The following is a 21,713-nucleotide window of genomic DNA, read 5'->3' on the forward strand; positions in this document are numbered from 1 at the left end:
TTGGATTAATAATTATGTTAAAACTCCCTACATCAGTCTTTAGACATAACCAAGGTATTCATTGTTACAAAAGAGGATGCCACAATGGGTCTGGGTCCAATAAAACAGCTTTTAAAAATATAATTCAGGGGCAGCTGGGTAGCTCAGTGGATTGAGAGCCAGACTCAGAGATGGAGGTCCTAGGTTCAAATCTGGCCTCAGACACTTCCCAGCTGTGTGACCCTGGGCAAGTCACTTGACCCCCATTGCTTAGCCCTTACCACTCTTCTGCCTTGGAGCCAATACACAGTATTGACTCCAAGATGGAAGGTAAGGGTTTAAAAAAATAAAATAAAATAAAATAAAAATATAATTCAATTGCATGGAAATCAACAGGAATGTATTAAGTAGATAACCCTAAGAGACTCATGACAGAAAAAACACGCCCCTCCTTAGAAGGAACAGATCATCAGAATGAAGATTGAAACATACTGATCTCTATTTACCCTATTAATTTTTCTCCAGCGAAAGTAATGTGTGTCTTCTTTCACAACAAAGACTAATGTGGAAATACATATTGTATGATTATATATGTACAACCTACATCATATTACCTGCCTTCTAAGAGAGGAGGCTGTGGGAAGGAGAGAGAAAGAATATGGATTGTGAAATATCAGAAAACAAATGATACTGACATAATCTGGAAAAAAATTAAGTGTATTATTTTTTTAAAAGAATACATGAATCAATGATGATAAAGATTATCCACCACCAGAGAAGGAACTGATAGAGTCTGGAGGCAGATTGAAGCATTCCATTCTTGGTTTTATTTCCTTCGTCACTTTTTCTCTAGTATAATCAATATGTGTCTTTTTCTACAGCATGACCAACATGGACATCTGTATTGCATGATAGCACATTGAAAACCTATTTCTTATTACCTGCCATCTTGGGGAAGGGGGAATAATGGGAGAGAAGGGGACACAAAATGGGTCACAAAATGTCAGAAAATTATTATTAAAATTGTATCCACATGTGATCTGGAAAACATTTTTAAGTTAAGAGTAAAGAATGTATTAAGCAACTATTAAATGTATGGCTATGAACTTGGAAATCACTCCACCACTTTAGGGGAAGATAAAGTTGTAATCAACTGATTGAACAATGAAGGTACTTAGTTTTCACCTTATAGTGAAGATAGGACTTTAAGCTGTCTATTTTTAGTATCTTAATACAAAAGATATTAAGTACCTATAAAGATTAAATCAATCATAAAAAGGTCAAGTAACTAACAAAAGGTGAACTTAACAAAGAAGTGTGAAGTAGCTCAAAAGATATAATCTAACCAGAGAAGGTGAGAACTAAAGAGTGGACAGTTCTGGAGAAAAGTGTCTGCTGTGATTGGTAGACGTGAAAATTTAGAGGAGGAGACACAAGAGTGAAAGGTCTATAAAAGAGGATGAAAAGTTCAGTTTCAGAGATTCGGACATCTGGACATTTGGAGTTATGGCCAGTTTGTTCCTGGAACTCAGCCTGGAGGAGCTCACTCAGATAGATTCCTTGAGACAGTCTCGTGGTGAGTGATAACACTGATTCCTTTTCCCTTAGGCTCAGGGAGGCCCCTTTGGCCAAGGCCTTTAACTCCTGCCTGACTCAGCCTGAGCCAGAGCAGTTTAAATTAACTCTTTCCTCTCCCTTTCTTTTCTCCTTAATTCCTTCTCTCTATATTAATTAAAATCTCCATAATTTCCAACTGACTTGGGTATTTTATTATTTGGGATTTTCCCTGGTGACCAATTAAATATATTTTAAGTCACAACACTAAAATTATCCTTTACATGGCCAGGGAGCATCAAGCCCTGTGCTGGGTGCCATAAATAGAAAGTCAAAAATAAATCAGCCCCTGCTTACAAGGAACTTATATTCTACTAGATGTACACAAATGACACCTCTCTGACCTCAGCTCAAAAAATCTCCAAGCTCTGTGTAGCCTCTCCAAGTTTCAAGGTACTGATAGCTGAAAGAACTGTGTAAGGCTAGCCTTCTTTTTCTAAAGAGTTTGCTCTCATGATTTGCAGACATATAATTACCTGAGTGTAGAGTGTACATGGCAGTAGAGTGCTGAGGGATCCTATTTATATTAGGACTTCAAAATTCTATTTGGGAGGTTTGAGATCTTTCTGGGCACTATCAAGTCATAGTTTCGTTTTAAGAATGATCCTAGAACTTTCCCAAGTAGAGCTCAAAAATTTGATCTTACAGCTCACTTAGATATTTCACTGAAGCAATTGTGCCTCCAAAGACATGAGTGCATGTCCTAGAGATGAAATAATACTTAGTTTACTTGAAGGGAACAGAAAAGGTAGCTGGGAATAAGAGATGAAAGAAATACCTCCAAGCCCAAGACAGTCCAGGAAGCTCTAGAGGTTCTTGAGGATTTCAATCAATCAAGAAGCACTTACTAACACCTGCTATGTTCTAGGCACTGTGCTAAACTCTGGGGATACAAAGAGACCAAAAACAGTCCCTGCCCTCAAGGAGCTAACAATCTTATGCATTTCAACTTGCCTACTTTCTGACTGAAACAAGTAGAATGCTCCCTAACATTGCACTTGAATTAAATTCTGAAAGAAGCATCAGTCCTAGATTTGAGGCTAGAAGACCAAGGGCTTAATTTCATATCTGTTATTTACTATCTGGGTGATCTAATGGAATATTGTCCTGAAGACTATATGAGAAGATGGCACAACCCTCTTGCAGAAACTTGCAAGGTAAATCTTTACTATTGATGACTTCATAGCCCTCTGAAGAAGAGATCCACAGGTGGAAATAGCAATAGTTGGTAGTGTGCCCCCATGCAAATGGCACAGATAATAAGCATGAGAGAAGGGATTCAGAGAAGAGAGCCATCCCTAATTACAGAAGCCAGGCACCACAGCTACCTGAACACTCTACATCCCACCAGAGAATATGACTCAGGAGGATGAGGAAGGGAGTATTCCTGAGTTTCCCCTTAATGAGATGCTGCAAGAATCAACTCCCAGAGGTCTGAGAGCCCAGGAAATATAACAGATGTACTTCCCCATCTTCATCCACTCTCTGACATCCAGTGACTGACTAATAAAGCTATTCCAGATCTGCTCAAAGGTCCTCACAGCCACTGACTTCACTTCTGTTGTACTGTATCCAGGAAGGACCCTGGGTCTCTAGATAGGTCCTTGCTGTGAGTGTCCCATTGTTTCAAGGTAAGATGCTTCTACATTTTCTATAAGCATTGACCATCAGAGAAAAATGTCACTCTCCTCAGGGACAACTGGACATGCTTCAGGGTAGAAGGGGGGATAGAAGATTCTCACTCCAAGAATCCTATTATTTCCTTCCCAAGCCAGGTCTATTTTGACTCACTTCAGTTCACAATCTTGATCCTCAGGTCTAGACCATGAAAGTGCCTCCTTACCTTCAGTTCCCTCAAGTCCATGAAATCATTCATTCATTAGCTGATGAAACATTTTAAAATAAATGTCAAAAGAAGCAGCTGTTGTTCAGTTGTGTCCCACTCCCTGTGAACCCTTGGACCATGGTACACCAGTAATGTTCATGAGTTTTATTGGCAAGGGAACAGGAGTGGTTTGCCATTTCCTTCTGTAATGGACTAAGGTAGATAGAAGTTAAGAGATTTGACCAAGTCCAAACAGCTAGTAAGTGTCTGAGGTCAGATTTGAATTCAGGTCTCTTTGACTATAGGTCCAATTATTTACATACTGAGCAATCTAGCTGCCTCCGAACTGATGATTCATGGTAAATAGTATTAGACTGAGAATCAAGAAGGTTTGGGTTCAAATCCCACCTCAAACATTATTAGTTGTATGACTGAAATAAGTCATTTCATCTCTTGGTTCAGCATCTTCATAAATAAAGCATGGACCTCTCCAGTCACCATCTTAGTTACCTCTCCCCTAGACTATTGAAGTAGACTCCTATTTGGCCTCCCTGCCTCAAGTCTTTCTCCGCTCCAGCCTTCTCTATATACTAATGGTGAAGTGATTTTGTTTAGCATAGACATTACCATGGCACTTTCCTATTTAATCAACTACAGTGGTTTTCTTTTGCCTATAAAACAAATATAAAACATTTGGCTTTTATTCTAAATCCTTACCTTCCATCTTGGAGTCAATACTGTGTATTGGCTCCAATCAAAAGAGTGGTAAGGGCTAGGCAATGGGGGTCAAGTGACTTGCCCAGGGTCACACAGCTGGGAAGTGTCTTAGGCCAGATTTGAACCTTGGACCTCCTATCTCTAGGCTTGGCTCTCAATTCACGGAGCTACCCAGCTGCTCCCTCTGTTTGGCTTTGAAATCTCTTCATACCCTGGCTCCAGCCTAGCTTTCCAGAATGTTATATACATTCTCCTTTCCTCAGTCTACAACCAGGCAAACTGACCTCTCCCTTCTTCCTACACAGCTTTTCATTTTCAGTCTCCATGATTTTACACTGGCCATTTCCTCATGTCTAATATTCATTCTTTCTTCCTCTCTGACTCAGGGATTTCTTCTCTTTCTTCAAAATACTTCTCTTGAACCACTTTCAATAAGGAACCATTTCAGTGTCCCTTTGCCCCAGCTACTAGTGCCCTCCCTCCAAATACCTTGTGTTGTATATACTCTATGTAGTCACACTATGTACACATATATGTATGGTGTTGCATTTTAATTAGGCATATATAAATATATACCCTATGCATACACATATAGTATGTATATTTGTGTGTATACAAACATTAAGTATATACTTACATATGTACAGTTTCTCCATAATAGAATATAAGGTTATTGAAAGCAGGGATTATTTCATTCTTTGCATCCCCACTGCCTAGCAGAGTGCCTGGCACACAATGGGAACTTAAAATATTGGTTGATTGATTGATTGATTGACAATAGCATCTATAGAGGAATGTTGGGAAGTTAGTCCATTGTAAACCATAAACCACTGTGGAAAAGAGAGATGCTGCTATTATCTCTCTTAAGCACAGTTCCCCTCATCCCTCTATATTTTTCATTGGTTTTTCTCCATCAACTTCTGAAAATTCCACATCCTTCATTCATTTCTTCTCAGACACTTTTTCTACTCTGCCTCCTCACTCCAATTATCTTCAGATCTTTCTATTTCTTCTCTTGCAATGTTTCCTCGTATGCCAATTCCATAGTTTTCACTATATGGCCCTCTTCAGCTTTCATTTCTAAATACTGCCAACCCATTTCCTTATTCCTACCCTTCAAGAAAAAGTTCCTTTGTAGAAATATTTCTGTGTGACTCCTGGGGTCCTTCTTCAACATCAATGCCCTTCCTCCCCAATATTCTTTCCATTTCTTTAGGTGATGCCTCAGATAGGCCACTGAGTTTAAGCACATAATATCAGAACTTTAAGGAAGATGAGAAAGGATATAGGATAGCTGATACTGAGGAGCAATTCTCCATACAGTAACCCAGACAAATGGCCAACCAACCATAATTTGTGGACCTCTTCTGAGAGAGATCTTGCTACCTCCTGCGACAGTCCATTCCACTGTTGGATCACTATAATAGTCAACACATTTCCCCTGACACTGATCCTAAGCTTGCCCTTTTCCCTCTTCCACCCATTCTTCCCTTTTGGACCAAACATAACTAGTCTAATCCTTCTTCTACACCATAGACCTTCAAATAAATGGAGATGAGTATCATGTACCATGACCACCCCGAAGAATCATTTCTTCTTTAAGGCCAACATCTTCAATTCCCCCAACTAAACCATCTATGCCATCCCGTTTTGCTCTCGTCTGAATAGTCTTCAATTAAAAGTATTCTTAAAACTTGATCCCCAGGACAAAGCTCAATATGTGGTCTGAAAAGGGCAAAGTACATTAGGGCTGTCAAATCGTTAAGACCTGAATATCTTGCATTTCTTTTTAATGAAATTTCAATGTCTTTTGTTTTAGCATTGCCTAGATCTCCCCTTACATTCTCTGAGAGCTATCCCATTGGATAATTTTTTTAAAAAGAAAATTAGGAAAAGACAAAAATAATTAGCAAAACTGATCGATTATCAAAAAAATCTGATATTATATACAATGTTCTACTCCTGTGAGCCTCAACCTCTGTTGGCTATTTATGCCCGCCTTATCCATCATCCTGCATTTGAGAAGAGATTTTTTTATGTATTTAACTAAAACATAATACTTTATTTACTTCATGACATTCATCTCAATGTTCTAATCTATTGAAATATTTTGGAAGACTGACTTTATTATCCAGTGTGTTACCTGTCACATACAAGCTTTCTCATATTCTCCCTAGACTTCACTCCCAGTTCCTTCATGAATACTTTTGATCTTACAGTCTCCATTCATCTCACTCGCCTTGTTCTCAAGAAGTACCTTCTTCTACTACTAATTGAATAAAATGAATTTGAAATCAAAGCACACTACTGCTTTCCTCCATTACCAAATGTGATACATGAATGGTCTTTGATCTCCATGGATCATATTATTCCATCAGGATATGGAGAAGATCCTGAGATCTAGGAATTCTGAGCCCAGAAAGAGAAGATCTTGGTTTGATTCCTGATTCTACAGGAGATAATTAACCTAAAGAAGACTTAAAGAATGCATGATAGCCAATTTGCTCTATGGGAGAATTAAATTAGACTTGTTTTGCTTGGCTCTGGAAGACAGAAGTAGAACTTAAACAAAAACTAAACTCAAAGTAGAACAAAGCATAAACAGCTATTGAGCAATAGTTTTCTATTCTATAGAATTAAAAATGTCCTATCAGAGGTATACAAATGTGGAATGAGCTATATTGAAAGCTATTGAATTCCCTTTCAATAAGGATGATTTCAAGTGGAGGCTGAGTAACCTCATTGATGGAGGTTATAGAGTAGACTATTAACCAAAGATGGTTCGGAATACCTAATCTCTGAGGTCCCTTCTAGCCCTGAAAGATTCTGGTTTTGCCATTCCTTAATGGTATGATGCTGGGCAAATCATTTCTCATCATTCAATCTCAGCTTCTTCTTGTGTAAAATGGGTGGTAACAATTATCCTGATAATGAATAAATGCTTTATAAAGTATAAATTCTCTTACAAATGTGAGCCAGGTGGTACAGAAGATAGAGGGCCAGCCCTGGAATCAGGAAGATTCATCATCCTGAGTTCAAATCTAGCCTTGGATATATACCATCGATCTCCCCTGGGCATTTAATTAAATTAACCATTTAACCCTGTTTAACCTCAGTTTGCTCAATTGTAAAATGAGCTGGAGAAAGAAATGGCAAATGAAAACAAATGGCATAACCCAGAATCTCTGCCAAGAAAATTCCAAATGGGACTGTGAAGAGTTAAACACAACTGAAGAACAACAATGTGCCAAGCACTGTGATAAGCACATTTCTAATATTATCTCATTTAATCTTCACAACAAACCTGGGAGGTAGGCACTGTTGTTATCACCATTTTACAACTAAGGAAACTGAGGCTGAAAGGATTAAGTGGCTTGTCAAAGGACACACATCTACTAAGTGTCTGAGGCCATATTCAAACTCAGGTCTTCCTCATTCCAGGCCCAATGCCCCATTCACTGTACTATTTGGCTGCCTGAAGTATTAATCCTATGCATTCAAACCTATCCAATGACAGAAAACTTCCATTGTGAATCCATGTTCCTTCCCTCAGGCCTAGGACCAGCAGAGACATGTTCCAAGCAAATCACACCAGGGTCTCTGAATTCCTCCTTCTGGGACTTTCTGAACAACTGGAGCATCAGCAGCTTCTCTTTGTCCTCTTCCTGGGCATGTACTTGGTGACAATGGTTGGGAATCTGCTCATCATCCTAGTCATCAGTCTGGACTCTTACCTTCACACCCCCATGTATGTTTTCCTGGCCAACTTGTCCTTGGCTGATATTTCCTCCATCTCTACCTCGGTACCCAAGATGCTGGTGAACATCCAGACCAAGAGCCAATCTATCTCCTTTGGAGAGTGTGTCACACAGATGTATTTTTCCATTGTCTTTGTCGTCATCGATAACTTCCTCTTGGGGGTGATGGCCTATGACCGGTTTGTGGCTATCTGTTACCCTTTGAACTATATCACAGTCATGAGACCCAGACTCTGTACTCTGCTGATGGCCACCTCCTGGCTTTTCAGCAACCTCGTTGCCCTCACTCATACTCTTCTGCTGGTCCAGTTGACTTTCTGTGATGCCAACACCATCCCTCACTTCTTCTGTGACCTGGCCCCTCTGCTCCACCTTTCCTGCTCAGATACTGTGCTCAATCAGTTGGTCATGTTCATCCTAGGCTCATCTGTTATTGCGGTTCCTTTTGGGCTTATTCTCTTTTCCTATATCTGCATTGTCTCCACTGTCCTCAAAATCTCGTCAGCTGAAGGAAAATGGAAGACCTTCTCCACTTGTGGCTCCCACCTTTCAGTGGTAACACTTTTCTATGGGACAATCGTTGGAGTTTATTTCCTGCCTTCCTCTGCCCAATCAGTCAACACTGATAAGATAGGGGCTGTGCTCTTCATTGTGGTGACCCCCATGGTAAACCCCTTTATTTATAGTTTAAGGAATAAAGACATAAAAGGAGCCTTAAAGAAAATCATCAGCAAGAAAATGTCCTTTCTGTGAGTTTCCTGGGAATGTAATTGTCATCCCCCCACACTACCCTGGCCAATGACTCTGTCCAAGCCATTATGGGTATGTGGGGTCCACTTGTTCCCTGGCTTAAACCTTCTTGATTTTCCCTTCTTTCATTCTATACTTGAGGAGTCTTCTTTTGTTGTTGTTGTTTGTGTTCTGCATTTTTTAATTAATTTAGAATATTTTTCCATGGTTACATGATTCATATTCTTTACCTCCTCTCCTCCTTCCCCCTCCCATAGCCAACAGGCAGTTCCAATGGGTTTTACATGTGTCATTGATCAAGACCTATTTCTATATTATTAATATTTGCAATAGAATGATCATTTAGTCTCATCCTCAATCATATCCCCATTGAACTCTGTGATCAAGAAAGTGTTTTTCTTCTGCGTTTCTGCTCCCACGGTTCTTTCTCTGGACGCAGATAATGTTCTTTGTCATAAGTCCCTCAGAATTGTCCTGGATCATTGCATTGCTTCTAGGAGAGAACATTCAATTGTGCCAATTGTGCTTCTAGTAGAGTACATTCAATTGTGCCACAGGGTATCTGTCTCTGTGTACAATGTTCTCCTGGTTCTGCTCCTTTCACTCTGCATCAATTCCTGGAGGTCTTTCCAGTTCACATGGAATCCCTGCAGTTCATTATTCCTTTGAGCACAATAATCCATCACCATCAGATACCATAATTTGTTCAATCATTGCCTAATTGAAAGGCATCCCCTGAGAGGTCTTTTTAATTGCTGTGAACAAATTCCTTCCTGCTCCCCATTCTCTGCCCTACTCAAGGGTTCTTAATAATGAAAAGATATCCAGATAACAAATACAGCAAACTTTTATAAAGTACTTACTGTGTGTAGACTGTATAATGAAGCAAGTGGTAGATTTGGAATCAGAAGAGTAAGCTCTGGGTTCAAATCTCTTGTTTGAAACTTATTAACTAGGCAACTTTAGGCAAGTCACTCCTCTCAGCTTCTTCATGGATAAAACTGGTATCATCTACACAAAGTACTTATCTCACAGGGTTATCACAGAAATCAAATCACATCATATATTTAAAGAACTTTGTATGCCATAAATTCTACATCAATGTCAGGAATTACAATATAATTTTTGGAAAGCCATGGTCTGTGAGCTCAATGAATTCCTACTCTAGATGGGGGTGGGTGAGTGAAAGGAATAATTATAATAATAGCCTCAGAGCAGAAGGGCATTCAGGAAGAGCTACAAGGGGTGGCATGTGAGCTCCACTGGAAATCTTAGAGGATGCCAGAGTCAAGAATTAGAAGGGACTTCAGCAATTGTTTCCTGGCTTTGGTCATTTACCACTTCATCAAAATTGAAGACAGTCCCCTCTCCCAGGAGTACTTGCATCTGGAGATCCATTTCTGATTATTGAAAGAAGGGCTTCATCTCATCTTGAGGAAACTTCAGGCATCTGTCAATAGGTGGGCACATCTGGGAGGTCATGGGGGGGGACTCTAAATAAACTAAAACATAATGTTAATTAAAGATTAAAAGGGAGTTTCTTTTCCTTTCATTGTTCAGTGGGAAGGAGAGATAATAAAACCTTGCAAAAGTAAAGAAAACTTTAAAAGAAACTACTTCAAAGAGAATGAAGAAACTACTGTGACACGTTCAGATGTCTTTAAAATGTTGATAGGAAATGGAGAGGAGAAATTCATGAAGAAGAGATTAGGCAGAAGTTAGAAGTAACTTAGCAAATTAAAGTGTCATCTTTAGCATCCTACACAAAACAATTTTTGCACAGATTGCTTCAATGAAGAAAATTAATTACATCAGAAAAGTGACATTGAAGGAAAAGAATACATCAAGAATCTCCACAGTGGGCATAGCCAAGCAGGAATCTTTCTATCAAGTAGCAAAGGAAAATATGAGCAATTTATGGAGGAAACTGAGATTCAGACAATAGTGTCATTTCTTTTAGGTTGTTTAGCTCATTGCAGGCACCACATTCTCTCTTCTATATCCAGTATCACATTTGAAACTCACAAAAACCAGAAGTCATTCAAAGTAGACAAGGAAAAGATGAATGTCCCTTTGTTACAGATCAGTAAACTGAGGCTTTGAAAAGTTAAATGATTTGACATTCAGTTGACTCAGTACTAGAAGCCAAGTCCTTTGCCTTCCATATGCAAGTTGTTTTCTACATACCTCACTAACAATGCTTTAAAGTGAAAATAGAAAGGGCAAAGATGGTTTCTCTGGGCAATCAGGTTTGCTCCCTATGATCAGAAGAAAGTTTAGTGGCTCAGTATGTTCATGTGCTACTTCCAGGGGAGTGTTGAAGAGCCTCTAACATAGCATAGCAGCTCTTAGTTCCAATTCTGAAGAAAACCCTGATCTGATCATCATCTTTTGCCACCAATATCTGAATTTAAACCTCTTAGAACTCATTGACTTAAGACACACCTGGAGTTTAGACCCCACTTTGTTGCTTACTCCTTGATCAGGTTTCTATTATTTATCCTGAAGCTGAGTAAGAAGGAAGGTCACTCACTCTATTGTCATCACTACACGATTAGGAGTAAGGGATGATCTGTCTGGATTTGAGAATCTTGGTCCACTTGGCCCCAAGGACTACAAAACAGTCTCTGATGGGAAGATTTGCTTCAGTCCCAACACCCACCTGTCAAGGTGCTTGAACAGCTTTCTCTTCTGGAGCCCCATTCATCTTTTTCTATTGGTCAGGGCCATTCTGAGATATCAGATCCCAGATTCCAGTGTGTGGAGTAGAAGGAATGGGAAGGATTATGATGTAGTGGAATGAGAGATGGATTCATACAAGAAGACTTGGGATCAAATTCTGATTCTGACGCTGCTCTCTGATAGCTGTGTTGCCATGGGAAAATCTCCAATCTTGCCTGAGCCTCAGCTTCCCCATTAGCATAATGAGACTAATAACATCTCTGCAAATGCAAATAACATCTCTGCAAAAAAAAAAGTGCTCTGTAAAATGTTAAAAATGTAATTCCTATTATTGTATACCTTGCTGTACTTTTCCAAAGAGATTATCTTGCAGTTAACTAAGGAAACACTGTAAAGGATAAGGGAATAGTTAAGAACTCTGCTCCTGATGCAGGTGGAAGCTTGATAATTAATCTTTTTAAAGCCTTTATGAAGGAAAGGCTCTGTGCACAGCCTCATGTTAAATTCAGAGGTGAGGGGGAAAGGGTTGGGAAAAGGAAATCAAAGTTTAGGGAGCACATGGTTCTTATCCAAAGTAATAAATCACATTTTAGAGAACTTTTCACATTTTCTCTTTTTAGTGTCATAAAAAACTGTCATAAAAAAGTGTCATAATGATTATTATATATTATTATAAGATAATATATCATAATATAAAATATTACATATTTTGTAGAAGACAAAACTGAGCCTAAAGGACTTTAATTTATCCAGGATCAAACATCAAATGCATATCTGAGTCAAGTTTTCCTGACTCTCAGCCTAGCGGTTTATCCACTATTCCCTGCTCTCTCAAGGACTTTACAATCTAATCATTTTTCTGTCCCCTTTTCCCTGTGATCATGTGTTTTTCAGAACATTTCCTCATCCATTCACATATAAGCCCTACAGCCTAGTACTTAATTATATCTCCAATTTCTAAGTACTTTGGAGATTGCAAAGGTATTACACAATACCTTTAGTCTTCCCAGTCATGTCAGATACTTTGTGCCCATTTGGGGTTATCTTGGCAAAGATACTCAAGTAGTTTGTCATTTCCTTCTCCAACTCATTTTATAGAGGAACAAACTGAGGCAAACAGACAGAGGTGACTTGTCCAGGGTCACACAGCTCAGAAGTGTCTGTTTGAACTCAGGGAGAGGAGTTTTCCTGATTCCAGGTCCAGCACTCTATCCCCTGAACCCTCTGGCTGCCCATCCTAAGCTATGTCTATGTAGAATTGGTTTAATTGTAATGCACTTTGAATAAGTTCAAAAATGGCATACAAGAATGTTATTAGTCCAAGCAGCCTGTATCCCTCTGATAGGAGCAGAGCTCTGAAGGTAGAAGAGACCTCAGAGAACACTAGTTTGTCCTTTCCATTTACTTATCTGTGTGCAAGCTGGTTCCCCTCAATGGAATGAAAACTCATGGAGGACAGGAGCCACTTTAATCTTGTCACTGTGTTCCCAGGGTCTAACATGGTACATTTCACATCCCAGGCAGGTATTAAATCCTAAATTTTATTCCATTTGGGTCACAGGAAGAACCTCAATTTAGCATTGGTTCTGAGAAAATAGGGATCCCACTGAACCTTTAGTCATGTTTTCTTGATTCTCATCTATCTCTTCTCCTGGGCTGTGTCTCTTTTCTCTCTCTCACCTCCTCTCTTTAATCTTGCTTTTCTCTCTTCAATTCAATTCAAAAAATGGTTCATTAGACTAAAAAATATTCCTGAGAAAGGGCTTAGTCTGTTGATTGTGAAACTTTTGAAGACTGAGTGCCCAAACTCTGACCCTCATGCACATGTGAGCCCTACCCCAGAGATGGAAGGGAGGGAGGAAGCATGCCCATTGAGCTGCTGAGCAGAGGGGTGAGAAATGTGAGAAATGTCCTCAGGAGCACTTAGAGTGCGGGAGAAGAGTCGTGTGTGCCATAGGTTCACCAACTCAGGCCTAGTCCCTTCTCCATAGACATTAGCATATGACCCTGATAAAGGTTAGATCTTTTGAAATTGTTAAATCTCATTAAGTTTTGAGTTGTTTAGTGAAAGACAAAAAATATATAGGAAACACAAGGAAAAGGCCTCTCCCTCAAGAAGAATCTGGAAGTACAGAATTTGTTGCTTCTAAGATGCATGACAACCACCAAGATTCTCCCAGATCCTCAATTCCTTGTCCCCACTATTCATTTTATGGATATGCTTTGTAATAATTCATACCAGAGAGTTAATTCTTTGAATGATTTTTCCATGGCAACTCCCTATTTCTTGGTCAATTCCCACTCCCAAATGGCACCTACAGAGAATAAGACACAGGTGAATGAGTTCATCCTTTGGGGATGGACAGATATCCCAGAACTTCAGGTACTCCTCTTTATGCTTTTCAGCCTTATCTACCTCATTTACCTAGTAGGGAACCTGGGCATGGTGGTCCTAGACTCCTGGGAATCCCACCTCCACACTCCTGTGTATTTTTCCCTCAGTGATCTCTGTCTGGTGGATTTTGGTTATTCTTCAGCCATTACATCTCAGGTCTTCTCACAGGGAATTAGGTCATCTCTTACAATGGGGATGCTGCACAGAGGCTCTTCTTTCTGGCCTTTGCCTCCACTGAAAATTAGTTCTTAGGAACAATGACCTAAGATCATCATGCAGTCATGTGTAGGTCTCTCCATTATACCACCATCATGACAACAAATGTGTGTGCTGGGCTGGCCATTGTTTCCTATATCTGTGGCTTTCTGAATTCTGCCATTCACACAGGAGACACTTTTAGTCTGTCCTGTCATTCTAATGTCATCCATCAGCTCTTCTCTGACATCCCTCCACTCCTGGATCTCTCTTGCTCTGATAGCCACGCCACAGAATGGGTGCTCTTTATTGTAGGGGCATTCAATGCCTTTTTTGCCATCCTGGTCATCTTGGTCCTCTACCTGTTTATCTTCATCACCATCTTGAAGATCTGCTCTCCTCAGGGCCAGCAGAAAGCCTTCTCTACCTGTGCTACCCACCTCACATCCATGTCCACATTCCACAGGACAATAACATTCATGTATGTACAACCCAGCTCTTGTTACTCCATGGATATAGATAAAATTGTATCCGTGTTCTATACTATCATATTATATTCCCCCTGGTAAATCCTTCAGTCTATATCCTCAGGAACAAAGAAGTCAAGGGTGCTTTCAGGAAAGCTGCCAGAAACAAAGACTTTCAAAGGCTTTATTTTTAGGGGGGAAAATATTATATGAATCTACTTTGTTCATTCTTTATCTCCTACTCCAGAGGTTTCCTTTTGTTTTTACAACCAGATACAAACTCAATTTTTTGTCCTGGAATATCTATACATACATACATATATATATCACAATCAGGCTCCAGATTAAAAGTAAATTTCTACTACATTACTGCCCTTCTCACTTCACACTATGGACCAGAAAACCTGTCTGCTTCATGTTCCTTGGCCTCAACCTTCCATCACCTCAGCCACTCCTCCATCTCGCGGGAATATACTGTCTCATCATCTCTGCCTCATCATCTCTCATAATCTCTACCTTCTTTCAAACCACAGGTGAAGCATCATCTCCCTGCAAAAGGAACCCTTTTCTGATTCACTCACATACTAAGGTTTCCTCCCATGGAACCAGCTTACATCTTATGTGCATTTGTTACCTAATTATATGTGTACACATTGTTTCCCTCAGAATGTAAACTCCATGAAGGCCAAGAATAATTTTCTTTTTTCTATTATTAACCTCAGTGCCTAGCATAGTGCCTGGCACAAAGAAAGTCAGGTGGGCTGAAAAGTTCCACAAAGCCTTTTAAGAAGCCTTAAACAATAAAAAAGAAACATGGAAGCAATAACTAGTTGCTTAGTATGGGGGCACCTTTTAGATAAGACAAATGGGTTACTTGGATTTATAATTATTGAGAAAACCCTTATTAGTCTTTAGCTAAAACCTAGATCCTTGTTTAGTAGTCTCTGAACATGGTAGTAGTTTCAAGCAATATTCATTTTCCACAATCATGGCCCTCTTTAGAGTCTGTGCAGAAAAGAACAAAAATAACCTAAATTTGCCCTGGAGTATTTAGCATGTCTTTAGCATCCCATTTGCATTGTGGTTTGATTCCCCAAGTAGAGAAACAAGGTGAATCATGGGTAAAGTGCCATCAGTTCTTTGAGAATATCAAGGCAAACAACTCAAACAAATGATCCCTTCCTTGCTAACTAATCAAGATAAAAAGTATTCCTGAAAACTTCTTGGAACCTTTCCATCAGCAAGGCCACTCCATCACCAGGGCTATTCTACCACCTTGTTCCTTCACCATGGAGATTGCCTGAGTCACTAATTCTTTGATCAAGGCCTAAATCCCACACACATCATTTTTGGCATCCAATATGGGGCCCATAGTCTTTAGCTCCAGCTCTCTCCATCCTTAGAAGAATGACACCCCCTTGCTCTTTCCACTCACTCCTTCCTTTCTGGGTTTTTTCTTCCATCCTCAGCACCCATGTTTAGTTGGGGAACTGAGTGAGGCCTTCATAGCTAGTGAGTTCCTATTGGAGAGGATGTCCTACTGGAATCTCACATTTGGGGCCTTGGTGAGACTCATTCTACCTCTATACCCAAGACTAGAGCAGAATGCTGCTGCACCCATTTTGAGATCTGAAAGGATTCTCTCTGCCACTGCACCTGGGTTTTTCTTCTCTCTCCCTCCTCTGTTCCCAAACCATAATGGAGGTCAGTCGGGAAAGAAAATCAAGCTGCCAGAATGGTTTCCTTTTAACAAATGACCTTTAGGAAAAGCTAAATGAGAAGCTACAAATAATATGGCTTTGGTTAAAAGAATGTTTTTGAAAGTAGAAAGCCATAAAGTAGAGGCTCAGCTCTGATCCTTGAAGTCAGACTTCATTTTGGCATGTAATAAATTCAGCTAATAATTTATTTTTAGCTAAATTTGGTTCTTGTGACTATTGCAAATTGAAAAAGTTAAAGCTGTCAAAGTATTTGATAATTTGTTCTGGTTAAGTTGGCTATATTATTATTATAGGAAAGTCTTTGCCTTGTGTCCTGTTTAGTGTTATTTTTATATTTTGCCACCTTGAAAGATTTCTGAAAAAGGAAAATGCAACCAGCCAGAAAGATTGCTAAAAATCTGTAGTCAAAGAGCTAATGTGCTGAGAGGTTAACACAGTTTCATTCTTTTTTTTTTAACCCTTACCTTCTGTCTTTGAGTCTATACTGTGTATTGGCTCCAAGGCAGAAGATTGGTAAGGGCTAGGCAATGGGGGTCAAGTGACTTGCCCAGGGCCACATAGCTGGGAAGTGTCTGAGGCTAGATTTGAACCTAGGACCTCCCATCTCTAGGTCTGGCTCTCAATCCACTGAGCTACCCAGCTGCCCCACCCACAGTTTCATTCTTAAGAAGGAATTGTCCCAGTGAACAGAACTAACTTCCACCTTAAGTTTTCAGTGGAAAATAAGATTATAAAAAATCCTGCAAGTTTTCTCTGTCATTGGACCCCCAGCTGCTGGAGGCCATCATATCCTCACTAGCTGACAAAGTCACAGTTTGGGAAATGGAGACAGCAAAGCAGCCTTCAGAGAATGAGGCCCCCACTGACCCCCCCCCCCGTGACTGCTCTCTCTTTAACTTCCCTCACTAATAGATGATTATTGTTCTCTCTTCAATATAAAGGAAATGATACAAGAGCAAAGACTTATAAAATAAACATATATCCCACCTTAATCCCCCAGATTATCACCCTAAAAAAGTACATTCACAGATTAAAACCTAAAGATCATTACTCATTACCCCCCCTCCTTTCCCTCTCCACAGTTACATTTACTCCCATTACAAGCCAGGCAAGCCAAGAACATCAATCACTCTCAAGACACACTCCACTGAATTCTGTTTATGGACAGAAACCAGGCAACATTGCCAGGTGCTTTAAAGTAACACAAGAAAAATAGAACTTATAAATTGAGGAAAACCCCAAATCTGGTATGTCATTAAATTTCCCTCTAACCTTGCACCTAGCTATGAAATGTTTTGTTACCCTTCTCCCAAGTAATTGTGATTGATTGTGAAAACTGACATAAAGTAACAATGATTCTCCTAGGTCAGGGAGAACTAACCTCTAGATCACCCTATTTATGTCATTCATCTATAGCAACAATGTTTCATTGCTATCTCCTTAGACTTCACATCTGTTGTTAGGTTCCATGGAAACACATATGTAGAAAATTGATTGTGTGCCAAAGAAGTATGTAATCACCAACCTATATAATAAACGAACCTCTGTGCTATAACAGAACACTGGGTGATGCCTATGCACTTGGGCCTGAGCACACAATGCTTCTCATCTCCATTACTCGACTGGATTGTCACATCTAGATGGAGCAAGTCCAGACCTTCAAAGAGAACACTGGATGGCTCCCAAAGCCCAGCAACATTAGAATTTTTAAAAAGTCATAATGACATTCTAGGGTATTACTCTTTTTAAGTTGTGTTAAGGAAAATAAGAGTTAAATTCTATATCCCTGAAGATTGATTACCCCATTGTTTTAATGCAATGAAGGAAAGCTAGTTTGAAAGTCATTCCAGAATGAGGGGGGAAAAAACAGGTATCTAGAGTAAAAGGAGAAGGGGGGAATGCACAATTTGTGGTTTAACTTTACCTGGTTCTTAACCTTTCACTGTCCATGAAAAGAGAAAATACTCTCAAAGATGTAATTTCCATATATTTATATATGCCAACTATTATCATACCAAAAAGTGGTTAGTTTTAATTCTTAAGCATGGACATCTGTCTTGCTCTCCCTGTACCACCAGAGGCTATCCAACAGTACACCCCCATTCCACTGGTATAAAAAGGGTGAATGCACTGGTTGCTTTAGCATTCTAAGTCTTGGCATAAGAGTATGGAGACAATTTCCATCTGTTAGGATTCTGTGGCTATTACCTGGGTACAAGAAGGCTACCAGGCCACCTCAGGGTCATTGTAGCAGCAGCAGATTTAACTCATCAAACATGGCATTTTTGAGCTAAGATGTTGACTAGACTTGAGCCATCACTCCTGTTTTAGGAATAATAAAGTTCTGGCATCTGAGCTAAAAGCTATTGGGATTACAACTAATATTATTTGGAGTTTTGAATTCAAGTATAGTTGTCTGATGGATCATTAAGATAGGAATCCACCATAAGAGGAAAAGCCACAAACTACTCAGAATCCTGTATTGGGACAGGTGAAGATTCTTATCTAGAAAAAAATGGAAAGGGCAATCTCAACACAGCTGGGATGAGATCCTTCTGACTTATGTGAGTATGAATGTTCCCACCTGATTATTCCTGAGTCTGGCTGTGAGGTGGATTGATGGTCAACTGTGACAATTACCTGAATTCAGTGTATATGTGATGAATCACTCTGTGCTTTGTAAGAATTAAAATTAATATACAATAACACAAGTATTATATTTATATGATTTGTTAATAACAACTTGAAATAAAAAGCTAGAGCAAAACTTTCCTAACTCAACCACGATCTCAAGAAAGATCAGAGGGAGGAATCCCAGAAATTTATAAACAAATAATGGAAAGCTGTATGTAAATGAAGGGGAAAGGATGCTGGGAAATACAAAAGGAATTCTAGGGAACGTAGTCCTGGGGTTCAAGATTTTCCAACTATACAGCTTTTCAGGATTATGCCTAAAGGGACTAGTATTGGTGCCTTTGTAATACCAAGTTCCTGCTTTCTCCTCTCATAGCAAATTTCCATAATCAAAGAAAATTGTTAATAGAAGATATGAGCCAATGCAAACATGTAAGCTGTTTTCAATCTGAATGGGTAGCAAACAACTAGTGCAAATTAGTATTTGGGCTTATCATCTGCCTAGTGATATATAGTCCATAAGATTAAGTCCATTTAAATACCATGTTTTACTATACACAACACATTTGGTATGTACTATTGTCTGTATACAATTGGGAGTTACTTACTTAAGTTTATGGGTACCCCACTCCAAATTTTTATTTTAATTAGAATATAATCAAACTTTTGTAAGTTAATTCATTTGTTTAATCATTGAACCTTGAGGTGGAAGAATTTATTTGCAAAAAAAAAAAATGTTGTTGGGGTCAGCTGGGTTGGCTCAGTGAATTGAGAGCTAGGCCCAGAAATGGGAAGTTCTAGGTTCAAATCTGACCTCAGACACTTCCTAGCTGTGTGACCCTGGGCAGGTCACTTGACCCCCTTGGCCTAGCCCTTACCACTCTTCTGCCTTGGAACCAATACACAGTATTGATTCCAAGACAGAAGGTAAAAGTTTTAAATTTAAACATATATATAGTTGCTTATGTTTTTATCTATAGGACTAGATCCCTAACAGCATCTGATCCTCCTTAAGGAATTGGAATGAGGGAGATTTTTCCCTGTTGTGACATAGCATTGTTATAACCATGTCCCTCATCTTCTTTTCATAGGAAATTGTTATCATCAAGAAAGACAAGTGGTAGATGTCAGGAGACTAACAAACATTCATGGGTCCTGGAAGGGGTGAGGAGAATGAGAAGTGGGGAGAAGAATGACACTGAAGCTGGCAGCCATCAGAGGTGAGGTTTATTGGTCACAGCTAGTATGTTATAGAGAAAGCGACATAGGCTAAGGGATTAGGTCAACTTTTTACATGGACAATGGTTAGAAATGATTTACAATCTTAGTACAATGACTTAGTTTATCTCACGGAAACTTAGAGTTTTCTATATGTTAATAAATCACTATGTCAATGTGTAACCATCTAGTTCAGATTCTCAGGGAAATGTTTGGCTTCAGTGGGTAGAACAGGAGCAATCTGGAACAGCCAAGAATTTATCAGATGCTTTGGATGAAATAATTTGTACCTGGCTACGTGTTTGGCTTTATCTAAGTTATGGCTGTGATTTTACTGGAGCCTACCCTCACTCCTGGGGGCTACAGGTAGATGTTTTGTTAAGTTCAATGTTAAACCTATGAATTGATAAGTCAATGCTAGGACATCTCTAAGTTACTATAATAGAATGCAAATGTGAAAAATCTTGTTATTTTAATCTGTGGTGAAACCATAATACAGGGATGATATTCTCCTCCAAACGAATCTGGTCTGGATAATCCTAAAGTAAATGAAACTCTTTTTCTATTTTTATAGTACTTGTACAGAAGAGTTCATAGGTCCTCATAGACTTTTATGTCAGCTAAATAGCAAGTGGTCTATAAAAATTAAATCCTCTAAAATTTCAGGGTAAGAGAAACACATTCAAGAGGTTCTGACAAATTGTACTGGTAGATTGTGGCAAATTTTAATCTAGGAACCACTACAAGTGATTTGGAACCAGAGAAACAAAACCTCCTTCAAAGCTGTCCTGAGAATGAAGCCATTACCAGAAGACCCACGAGAAGATATCCAGAGAATTCCTACCATTAGATTAACTGTTTTCTTTTCTAGACTAAGTATTCAGTGCACTTGGTTCTCCCTTCTCATATTTGCATCCATACAGACTATTGGAATACCACAAATTACCCAAAATGCCATCTTCCAGCTGTCCAGAGACTATGCTACATGGAGAGAACCTTACCAAGTATCAGGCTCCTTGGAAACAGATAAAATTCCACCAGCAGCCCTTTCCATCACCACAACAACTCCATCATCAAGGCCATTCCACTGCCTTCTTCCCTCTCTCAATAAAGCTTTCTCCCTCACCATGGAGATTGTCTGTGCCATTGATTCTTTGGACAAGACCTCATTCTTGTTCCCCAGCATCAATTTCACCTAGTTTTGAGAGGATATTTGTTGTTTTTGAAGAATTTCTAATAAAATGGCAAACTGACCCATCAACACAAATGTCAAAGAAAAGAAAATGGAAATGAGAACCAATGACTGGGCATAACCTGCATGTGTCTCCACCCAAGTTCCATGTGTGTTTTGTTGGCCTTCTTTTTCCTTTTCTTCTTTCTGCCTTGTTCTCTTTTTTGGTATTCTGATATCCATAACCTACTACTAGTTTAGGACCACTGAGCTGCTTTTGGAATCTGAAGATACCACATTTCTGGCTTTATACTCTTCTGGACTTATTGCATTCAACCAGTGTCCGACCATGCTTTATATTCCATCCAACCATATACTTCCAAGAATCTTGCCATCCTTCTTGCTGGTGCCTCCTGTGCCATAATAGGTCTTTTGGGACTCTGGCACTGTTTTTGGATCCCTTCTAGGAATAATATTTCTTTCCTAGATTAATAATCAGAAAGAAATTATAAATTTCATTTAGAAATGAGAAGAGAGATGTCTTTTTTGTCCATTCAAACTTTTTGAAATCAATGATCTCAGGTTAA

General features: G+C 39.3%; 1 protein-coding gene and 1 long non-coding RNA gene across 2 annotated transcripts; both read left to right on the forward strand.

Annotated features, from left to right (window-relative positions):
- The first annotated feature begins 7,702 nt into the window (after window positions 1-7,702).
- LOC100025809 (olfactory receptor 1S1-like) lies at window positions 7,703-8,646 on the forward strand. The gene has a single exon (XM_007497684.3). The coding sequence runs from the start codon at window positions 7,708-7,710 to the stop codon at window positions 8,644-8,646; it is 939 nt and encodes a 312-aa protein (XP_007497746.2). The 5' UTR covers window positions 7,703-7,707.
- A 9,785-nt stretch (window positions 8,647-18,431) lies between these two features.
- LOC107649408 (uncharacterized) lies at window positions 18,432-21,172 on the forward strand. Its single transcript, XR_008913111.1, has 3 exons — window positions 18,432-18,667; window positions 19,829-19,957; window positions 20,879-21,172. It is a non-coding gene; the product is annotated as an uncharacterized LOC107649408 (long non-coding RNA).
- The last annotated feature ends 541 nt before the right edge of the window (window positions 21,173-21,713 follow it).

This window comes from Monodelphis domestica, chromosome 6 (assembly GCF_027887165.1).
Source record: "Monodelphis domestica isolate mMonDom1 chromosome 6, mMonDom1.pri, whole genome shotgun sequence".
Classification (NCBI taxonomy): domain Eukaryota; kingdom Metazoa; phylum Chordata; class Mammalia; order Didelphimorphia; family Didelphidae; genus Monodelphis; species Monodelphis domestica.

What these genes read in the sequence shown, in the direction of transcription:
- LOC100025809 (XM_007497684.3), top strand. Translation starts at nt 7,708, where the DNA reads ATGTTCCAAGCAAATCACACCAGGGTCTCTGAATTCCTCCTTCTGGGA.